The sequence below is a fragment of the Oratosquilla oratoria genome, chromosome 15 (assembly GCF_046742065.1).
Source record: "Oratosquilla oratoria isolate Oo_2021 chromosome 15, ASM4674206v1, whole genome shotgun sequence".
In the NCBI taxonomy this organism is placed as follows: domain Eukaryota; kingdom Metazoa; phylum Arthropoda; class Malacostraca; order Stomatopoda; family Squillidae; genus Oratosquilla; species Oratosquilla oratoria.
In genome coordinates, this window is record NC_134791.1 from 8,320,298 (window position 1) to 8,331,151 (window position 10,854).

A 10,854-nucleotide genomic window follows, 5' to 3' on the forward strand; every position below is an offset into this window, starting at 1 on the left:
TACAGTGACTACATTCCGTACTAACTCTGATATCAGGAACACGACTCTTCATTCAATTAAGAACGCCCAAGTTACAATATATTATTTGCATGTTGATAATTTAACCCTTTTTCTATTGCACCTCACCAAACTTCACAAACTTTTTACGGTACACACAGAATTTGTTTACAAAAGAGTATATGTTCTTGGTGAATTATTAGAGTAACTGTGAGTGCAATATATCAGCGTTCAGAGCAAAACACAACGAAATTAGAACAACAAAGGGCTATCTCCTCTTTCCCACAAGATTCTAGAATCATTGAAGGAACATTGTACATAAAAGAAGTGAAAAACAAAGAGACATAACAAAAAAAAAACGAGTAAAAATTTCTTAAAACAAACTATATCCTCGCAGGAATGTGGTGTGGTAATGTGTGTATGTCAGGCTGATCGATATAGGGTGTGGCAATCAGTTAGGGTGATTTAATTCACTAAAATCAAAGTAGGCAGAACCAATTACTCCATTTAGTGATATAGATTGTGTATTTGATCCAGCTTCAGCGGTTTAATAAGATCAGTAATATTATTGACAATACATAAATAGTGATGATGAATGACAACAATACTCAGTCAATTTATTGTACAAATATGTTTGTCGTACAAAGTTTTCCTACTAATTATAAAATAATCCTGACTCCTTTTGCCATGTCCCCTTCAGCAGAAGATACTACGGTTTTTGTCACTGTTGCTGGTGTACATTATTGTTCTATTTTGTTTGTGTATTAATTTATTGGTTTGCTTATTGAACCAATTATACAATTCGCCCAATCACACACACTCACTGACCTACAAAGGTCCGAAGTGTTCCGCCGTCACTCAGGTCATGGTGACGTTTTCTATTACTCAGTTTACGGTTTGGGAGCGTTAATGGTCAAGTAAAAAAAAAAAATTCATGACCTGAGTGACGGCGCAGAGCGACGGCGGAGCTCTCCGGATCCCATTGATCAACGCGCGCGCTGGGTGTGGGGCATTTTACAATCCTATTTATTTATTAACTCATTTATTTGTTTGTTTAATTAAGTTATTAATTTATCTCTTAATGTTAGGATATAGAATCCACCCATGAGTTACAAACTACATTACGTCACAACTTGCAACCCCGTCAGACCCATCAGGTCCATCCATTTCTACTTCAACAATGACGTCATATTTGTAACTCGTGACGTCATCAGTAGGTTGTAACTTTAAACCCACGCGACATCATCAGAAAATTGTATATTCTAGCCCATCTGACGTCATTGTTAGTTGAAACCTGTGTGACGTCATAATTTCACGTGACGTCACTGATGAGATCATATTGCCCTTTACAAATTACTACATTGCAAGTTACGATAGTGTGACCTTGTTTCACTTAGTATAAAGATAGGTCATTTAGTAATAATGTGTATAATTGTGTATATATCATGTTTTCATATAATTCGTTTATGTTGACCCTCTAAATTATTCATTATTATTATAACCATTATTATTATTTTATTATTATTATTATTATTATTATTATTATCATTATTACCATTATCATTATTAATATTATTATCATTATTATTACTATTATTATCATTATCATTATTATTATCATTATTATTATTATTATTATTATTATTATTATTATTATTATTATTATTATCATTATCATCATCATCATCATCATCATTATTATCATCATACATCATCATCATCATCATTATTACTATCATTATAATTATTATTATTATTATTACTATTATTATTATCATTATTATTTTTATTATTATTTTTATTATTATTAATATTATTATTATCATAGTTATTATTACTATTATTATTACTATTGTTGTCAATATCATCATTATTATCATTAATAATTGTACTCTTTAGGGAATGCTGGGAAGCAGGGCACTGCCAGGAATCGGAGAGAAGTCAGTGCGGGACTCGAACCCACAACTAAGCGAATGTGAGAGTAGCTGATTATGTATTTCCTCTGGCTACCTCCGGGTGATTGAATTCATATTCAAGGAATAAAATACTAAAATGATCTTGAATAATGACTTCTCATTTCGCCAAATCATGTTTGCCAAAATTGCATTTCGCCAAATAATGCATGGCAAAGATGCATTTCGCCAAATCCTGTGTGGCAAAATTGCATATCGCCATTTTTTCACAATTATATTTAGCCAAATGATATATGGGTACATACATTACCAAAAGACTCAGGTTAGTTTGCGTTAGGTTAACTTAATTTAGCTTAATTTAGGTTACGTTAGGGTAGGGAAGTTTGGCGGAATGTAGATTTGGTCAAATACGGTACAATTTGGCGAAATGGGAATTACTCTTCCAAGACAATCATGGCATATGGTTACATAGATAGATGAATTCATCCGTAATTTGATTTAATAATAATAACTATAAAAAATATATAATTGTCCCACCTGTATTGGTTACCAATGGAATGCATAGCGCAATAACCAAACTCACTCGGCACGTGCAGGTTTGTTGTCATGTTGCCATGGTTACGCATCGACGCGTGTTGCCAAGTTCAATTTATTTTTTTCTTTATATACACGTCTCTCATCGTAAGTTTTGTTTATATGCATTAATTAGGTTGTGCATAAATTTATGTATTTTGTGTAAAGTTGTTTTTCGTGTATATGACGCAGTAAAAGGGGTTATTTTGTCTGGTGGTATCTGGCATGTTTCCGTCAATGAGTGTTCTCATTTCCAGGTGTGTAGAATAGCAGCTCTGCCGAGAACCACATAAACGAAAGTAGTAAGAAAGAAGAGGATTTATAGCCAAAAGTAAGTAGTTTTTATTAATTATTTTAAAACTAATATTATTGATTGTTGCACATAAGAAATGAAACTTAAAGACACTGCATTGTAGATCGCTGTTAGAAGAGAAACGTGAGAATACTTTAAATAGTTTGAAATGCAGTTTTGTGTTTTTTGTTTTATCAAAATAACTGCAGTAACTTTGTCAGTTCTTGGCAGGAGGGCTATAATAGTGGAATATATTTATCTGACAAGGGAGGAAAAATATACTCCGAGTTAATCGAGATAGACTAAAACCTTAATAGATTGGTAGGTTTATTTTAAGTGAATAGAATTGCGTGACGACAACCAGCAAATATGATAAACAATCGTCGTTGTGTTATAGTCGAGATGGGATAATGCTTTGTATTGAATAAAGTTGCTTGGCAACTAGAAATTTTATATTTCGTACTTTAGAGGACTTGTAATTCAATGTATAAGGAAAATACCTTACTATTTCATGTAAACTTCTAGGTCTCGATTGCAAATTTATCGTGCTTCTGGCAATGGATACTACAAAGTTTTGCATAAATTCATTCGTGCTTGAAATTGAGGATTTCATTGGTTGAATTCAATGAATTTTATTTACACAAAATTCTAGAAAAATGTTTGATACAACACGACATTAAATAGGTGAAATTGTAACTGAGCAGTTACAAGTATTATACTTGTTTTTCTATATTAGTAATATTGTTTACAATTGAATTCGTTTTAGTACAACGATCCAAGTCATTAATTCAGTGGTCTCATTAGTTGTTCTGTTTTCCACTTGATATTTGATTGTTATCTTGTAAATACTCGATGACTTGTTTAAGTAGTTCAAACCCATTTTTAGGTCATGCACTAAATAATTTGCTCCAACTCGTTTCCTTACGCCGTTTGACATAAATTTAGCCTGCAAAAAACAAACTATTTTATTCGGTTAAAGAAAATTACAATGAATTTTGTGATGTTTTTTCATTAAAGTCATCACACGCAAATACGGTGATCGAATACTAGATTAACGAAGCCAATCGATCCACTTCATATCATAAATATTCATTGTAGACGACATTGTAATGAGGCAATGGAATTCGAGCCTTGACTGAAAAAAAAATAAAAATAAATAAATAAATAAATAAATAAATGAATAATCAAAATAAAGAAAAATATTCGTTATCAAGGGGTTTACTAAGGAATGAACGTAATAACCTGACTGCAGCCAAAATACGAGGAAGAATGGTTAGCCAATAATTGGTATCTCTCCGCCACTGAAGAGATGCCACGACAATGAAAGAAATCACCTGGCGGCAGGCAGAAAAAGGATAGTGTCAGCCGAAATTGTCTGAATATATAGTATAGGATCTTTCCGGTTATACGAACTATCGATTTTTTGGGTATTTTTAAAGTTTTTCAATGTATTTTTTTCCGTAGAATCCGAAAATAACATTGTTTTTTTTTTGGAGAAATTGATAGATAAAAAGTTATTCAACTTTAAAGTTATTTATTTCCTATGCATTACTGAAGAAATGCAAACTTTGATTTTTCCTTTCTTTTATCAAATGTAAGACATACATTCTTTGATGTTTTCAATCTTTTATCAAATAAAGAACTCTTTTCCTTCAAAAGAATTACTTTACGTCAAAATTACTTATATCTAGCAATATTTGTTCAAAATATTGGTCCTTTTCTATACGTTTCCGCCACACAAACTCGCAGAGATAAGAATCAATCATTTGTCGGTGAATCCCTCATTGGCGTTTTTTCTTCATTTTCAAGCTATGCCACATTATTTCAACCGCTTGAGTGTTTGCACCTGTTTTAGGGTCTACAAAATTCTCGGAGTGATTCACAGTGCAGTGTTTATAATTATATCCATCAAGTAGTGATATGCCGTCGTACGCTTTCCAAAGGTCGCTTATTATTGTTGTTCCAGGTCGAATGCTCCTTTTTATGCATTGTGTCAGTGTTTCAGCAATTCTTCTTGGAACAGCATACAAAAAACCTTCTTTGGTTTCTCTGCATACTCCACCAAAGACCCATTGCTCTGGTAGCTCTCTTCCTCTGTTGTATTTTCTCTTGCTGAAATGAGTTTCATCAATTTCCACCGTTGTATCAGGTCCGCCAATGACCATTGGGGTTTTCAGCAATGTTTCAGCACATACCTGGAAAGGATAGGTTAGGTTAGGTTAGGTTAGGTTAGGTTAGGTTAGGTTAGGTTAGGTTAGGTTAGGTTAGTTTATTGATATTTACTTACCTCTCTGAGATAATTGTTGAAATCGACTGCTGTATCCTTGTTGATTTCAATCTCATCGTTGCAGTAATTAGAGCTTGTGTAGTCTTTTGCCCATGAATATATGAAAATAATGATTTTTGTCAAAGGTAATTTTGAGCCCTCCAGCCAAGTATTTTTACGAACTGTAACATTTTCCTGACCACAACTTGATTTGTTGCAACGCCATTTAGCGCATCCATTCATTTCTTTTAGTTCCATTTCATGCTTTCTTTGGCATTTTTTGCTCTGTGGTATAATATTCTTCTCTTGAAGGAATTTTGCCGCATCAAGCTCTGTTTTAATATTCTCAAATAGCCACTTTAGATTGTATTTAGTATTCATATTAACCTAAATAACGTGATTTTTGCCCTGAAAGAGAGGAAAAATGAAAGTTAGCATTTCTTCAGTATTACATAGGGAATAAATAACTTTAAAGTTGAATAACTTTTTACCTATTGGTTTCTCCAAAAAAAACAATGTCATTTTCGGATTGTACGGAAAAAAATACATTGAAAAAATGTAAAAATACCCAAAAAATCGATAGTTCGTATATATATATATATATATATATATATATATATATTATATACATATATATATATATATATATATATATATATATATATATGTGTGTGTAGATATATATAATTCATGTGTATGTATTATCACGCGCTGAGGTGATTTGAGTTATTTGCTCAGTGATAAATGTTTTGATTTTGGCTTTGATGCGTGAATATTCGAGACAAGATCTTAAAATGAAACGCATATGATACGTGTTCAAATGTTTACATAGATTGATACTAGTAAAATAATAATGATAATAATAATAATGTAACAATAATAATAATATAATAATTAATCATAATAATAATGATAGTAATATGATCATGATAACAATAATTATAATAATAATAATGATATTATTATAAAGCAAATTATTATTATTATTATTATTAAATTAGATTAAATTATTATAAATTCTTAAATTAAAGCAAATAATAATGATAATATTATTATAATTATTATTATTATTATTGATATTATTATTATCATCATTATCATTATTATTATTTGCTTTTTAAGAATCTTAATCATAAGAGATTGTAGCCACAGCGACGAAGGGAGGTGGAGAGACAAAGAAAATGGGCTTTTCTTCCCGCACCTCCCGAATGGATCGGTTCCAATACTATTTCACAGCACGCGCTATTTTTAATCTTATTTTTCCAAGGGTTCTCGTTGGACAGTAATTTCTTGTAACTATGCGGTATTGTCATTTGATTAATATATATTTTCTAATGATTGCAAATTGACACTACTTGCATGCACAAACGAAAAATATTTTTTCCTTTAAATTTCCTCAAAACAATTCTGGAGTTTCCAGTTTCCCCATTTTTCCCTCAAGAAGTAATATCAAGAATCGTCTATTACTCAGGTTGCTCTTGTAAATTTAATTTGTTCACTTACTCGTTTTTTTCTGTAGAATTATTTTGGTAATTTCCCCAAACTAAATATGAAAAATATGATGACATAATTACATCTCGTTTCTGAAGGAAATGAGATTTCCTGTTTAGCTTGGCGGAAATAATCAGTGCATTCGAATCACAATGAAACATGTTCTTGATATTGTTCTTCTTGGTCTTTTTGTTTTGTTATTGTTCTTGATCATTTTCTTAATTTTGTTGCTTTTAATTTGTTGCTGTTTTTATTTTCTAAATTAGTCGTTACTCTAAAATTTGTTGATTTAATAATCGCTGTCTATCAAGTATTTTTCTAAAAGTGTTGAGGACAGAAATGTCAATCGGTGATCAATCAAGAACGAATAGATGAATCGCAATCTCGTTCATTAATTCATCATATCAACTCTTAACCCCTCCTCTCTTTGCTCTCAGTCTATTCCCCTCTCTTTAATTTCCCCTTTGTCTTACTCCCCTCTTTCTTCCCTCTCTCACCCCATTTTCTCCACTTTCTCACCCCGTTTTCCTTTTCTAACCCCATTTTCTCTTTCCCTTTCTCATTCCATTTTCTCTTTCCCTTTCTCACCCCCATTTTCTCTTTCCCTTTCTCACCCCATTTTCTCTTTCCCTCTCTCACTTCGTTTTCTCTTTCCCTTTCTCATCCCATTTTCTCTTTCCCTCTCTCACCCCATTTTCTCTTTCCCTTTCTCACCCCATTTTCTCCTTCCCTTTCTCACCCCCATTTTCTCTTTCCCTTTCTCACCCCATTTTCTCTTTCCCTCTCTCACTTCGTTTTCTCTTTCCTTTTCTCATCCCATTTTCTCTTTCCCTCTCTCACCCCATTTTCTCTTTCCCTTTCTCACCCCATTTTCTCCTTCCCTTTCTCACCCCATTTTCTCCTTCCCTTTCTCACCCCATTTTCTCTTTCCCTATTTCATCCCATTTTCTCTCACTCCATTTTCTCTTTACCTCTCTCACCCCATTTTCTCTTTCCCTTTCTCATCCCATTTTCTCTTTCCCTTTCTCACCCCATTTTCTCTTTTCCTTTCTCACCCCCATTTTCTCTCTCCCTTTCTCACCCCTTTTTCTGTTTCCGTCTCTCAACCCGTTTTCTGTTTCCCTTTCTCACCCCATTTTCTCTTTCCCTTTCTCATTCCATTTTCTCCTTCCCTTTCTCACCCCATTTTCTCCTTCCCTTTCTCACCCCATTTTCTCCTTCCCTTTCTCACCCCATTTTCTCCTTCCCTTTCTCACCCCATTTTCTCCTTCCCTTTCTCACCCCATTTTCTATTTTCCTCTCACCCCGTTTTCTCTTTCCCCTTTTCACCCCATTTTCTCTTTCCCTTTCTCACCCCATTTTCTCTTTCTCTTTCTCACCCCCATTTTCTCTTTCCCTTTCTCACCTCATTTTCTGCTTCCCTTTCTCACCCCAATTTTCTTTCCCTTTCTCATCCAGTTTTCTCTTTAATTTCTCACCCCCATTTTCTCTTTCACTGTCTCACCTCATTTTCTCTTTCCCTTTCTCATCCCATTTTCTTTCCCTTTCTCACCCCATTTTCTTTCCCTTTCTCACCCCATTTTCTCTTTCCCTTTCTCACTCCATTTTCTTTCCCTTTTTCACCCTATTTTCTCTTTCCCTTTCTAACCCCCATTTTCTTTCCCTTTTTCACCCTATTTTCTCTTTCCCTTTCTAACCCCCATTTTCTTTCCCTTTCTCACCTCATTTTCTCTTTCCCTTTCTAGCCCCCAATTTCTCTTTCCCTTTCTAACCCCCATTTTCTTTCCCTTTCTCAACCCATTTTCTCTTTCCCTTTCTCACCCCATTTTCTCTTTCACTTTCTCATCCCCCAATTTCTCTTTCCCTTTCTAACTCCCATTTTCTTTCCCTTTCTCACTCCATTTTCTTTTTCACTTTCTCATCCCATTCTCTCTTTCCCTTTCTCACCCTTATTTTCTCCAGTTTGTCTCTATCCAAGCTGGAGAAAGTGACCTAGATACAGCAAGACTGCTCGTGAGGCCGAAGACTTTATTATCTCAAAGGAATGGAATTCTTTTGCTGAAACTATAGAGGGTGGAATTCCTTTAATTGTATTCGAATTCCCTTACATTTTTTTTTTTTTTTTTTTGATGATGAATCGTTTCGGAAAAATAATTCATCAATCCATTAAATTAAACTTGGACTTTTTTTTTAAATGGTTGGATCTTGTATATATTTTTTCACTGTATTATTCTAGGTTAGGAGGAACTTTGGAGCCCACATGAGGAGATTGTGTGAGTCATTTTGATTGGTCAGTTGGGACAGACACTGGTCGCCATGGCAGACGACGACGGCGACGTTCGCAAGAAATTCGTCCTCACCACTACAGGTAAGAGAGAGGTGGGGAGAGAGAGAGAGAAAGAGAGAGGGAGGGGAACGAAGAGAGATGGAGGAAGGAAGGGGAACGAAGAGAGGTGGAGAGGGAGGGAGGAAGAGAGTGGAGAGAGAGGGAGGAAAAGAGGTGGAGAAAGAGGGGGAAAGGAGAGGTGGAGAGGGAGAGAGGTAGAGAGGTAGAGAGGGAGAGTGGGGAGGAAAGGTAAAAAGAGAGAAAGAGGGAAGAAGGGGAGAGGGTGGGAAGGGGAGGTGGAGAGGGAAGGACAGACAACCGGCGATTGATCGCGTCCTCTTGCTTGTAGCCGGCGACACAGAAGCTGTCCCTCACTAATGCAAGGCAGACTATAATCTAAAGTTTCCTCCCTGAGGGTAATTTGCGGGACTGTTGCCGGCGACAGAGGGGACGCGGGTTGTCGGTCAATGATACGTGAAGCAACGATTATTATTATCATTATTATTATCATTATTATTATTATTATTATTGTTGTCATTGTTATCAGTATCATTATCATCACCATTATTATTAGTTATTATTATTATTTTTATTATCATTATTACCATTATTACCAGTATCATTATCATGATCAATTATTATCATTATCATTATTATTATTGTTGTCAATTAGTGTCAATTATCAATTATTGAGTATTATAAGTTACTGAATATCATAGATTAATTATTATCTATCATTAATTATTATCTATCATTAATTATCAGACATCATTATCAATCATTAGTAATTACTTGTTATTCCTCCTCGACCTCCTCCGTCAGGCAACTACTTCGGGCTGACGCTGACGGACCCGGCACTGGAAAGCCTGCGGAACGACCCAGCCCTCAACACCTTCCTCGACTCCGGAAGCTCCCACCTACTCGGGGCCCAGCTCGTCAAGGACGGCGGCAGGATCCTCTTCACCAGCAAGGTGGGGGGCAGACCCTTGGGCACACGCGCCTGTCTGTTGGGGGGGGTGAGGCTGGGGGGGTTAGGGAGGGACAGGGGATGGTGAATGGTTGTGTGTTGGGGAAGAGAATGGGGGTGATGAATGGTATGGTGTGGGGTGTGAGGGAGGGGGATGGTGGGGGTGAGGAATGGTAGGGTGTGGGGGGTTGAGGGAGGGGGATGAGGGAAGGTGTGGGGGGAGAGAAAGGGGGGTGATAAGGAATGGTAGGGTGTGAGGGATGATGTGGAATAGTGTGGGGAATGGTGGATAGTGAGGGGATGAGGAATGGTGTGGAGAATAATGGATAGTGTTGGGGATGAGGGATGGTGGGTTCGGTTGGAAGGTCGGGGGGAGGGAGTTGGTGGGGGCTGTCTTTAGTCGAAAAAAATCGCCTGGCGGCAGACAGAAGAAGTATTGTAGTCATTCACTGTTGATTAGGTGTTAATTAGTCGTTAAGACTGAATTATAATGAAAAATATCTAATTAAGGGAATAAATAAACAAACAACCAATGAAATGGATAAGTAAATAGCTAACATAATGTGTATATATATATATATATGTAAAGATAAATGTAATCAGTAAATCATATAAATATAGAATAACCACACAAAAGAATAAACGAGTAAATAAAATGAATAAATAAATAAACGAGTAAATGAAATAAACAACTAACGAAGAACCTCTCGTTCTTCTTCTTCTTCTTGGGGTCCCTTCCGGAAGGTGGAGACTTCGGCGAAGAACGACAAGCTTCTGGTCTTCTTCAAGGTCAAACCGGAGGTCATCACGGCCGACAACCTGCAGGACATCTTCGTCTCCTCCATGATCGCCTCGCCCGTGTCCTCCTTGTACCACTGCCTCCAGAAGCTCTACGCCCCCATCCTCCTGCAGGTGAGTTCGAAGTCGCGAGGTTTCTGCCGGGAACCGCCACGAGGTCGCTGAGGTCTTGAGGTTTCTGCCAAGAACGAGGTCGGTGAGGTCTCGAGGTTCCTGCCGAGGACGAGGTCG

At 35.9% G+C, this 10,854-nt stretch overlaps 1 protein-coding gene across 1 annotated transcript in view; it reads left to right on the plus strand.

Annotated features, from left to right (window-relative positions):
* Positions 1–2,745: 2,745 nt before the first annotated feature.
* The window catches only part of btv (dynein cytoplasmic heavy chain beethoven), a 182,890-nt gene continuing 174,781 nt past the window's right edge, over positions 2,746–10,854 (plus strand). The window contains exons 1-4 of the mRNA XM_076198539.1: positions 2,746–2,814; positions 8,769–8,900; positions 9,681–9,829; positions 10,570–10,737. Coding sequence (XP_076054654.1) covers positions 8,849–8,900; positions 9,681–9,829; positions 10,570–10,737 — 369 coding nt within the window. The 5' untranslated portion in view covers positions 2,746–2,814; positions 8,769–8,848. The remainder of the gene's footprint in view (positions 2,815–8,768; positions 8,901–9,680; positions 9,830–10,569; positions 10,738–10,854) is intronic.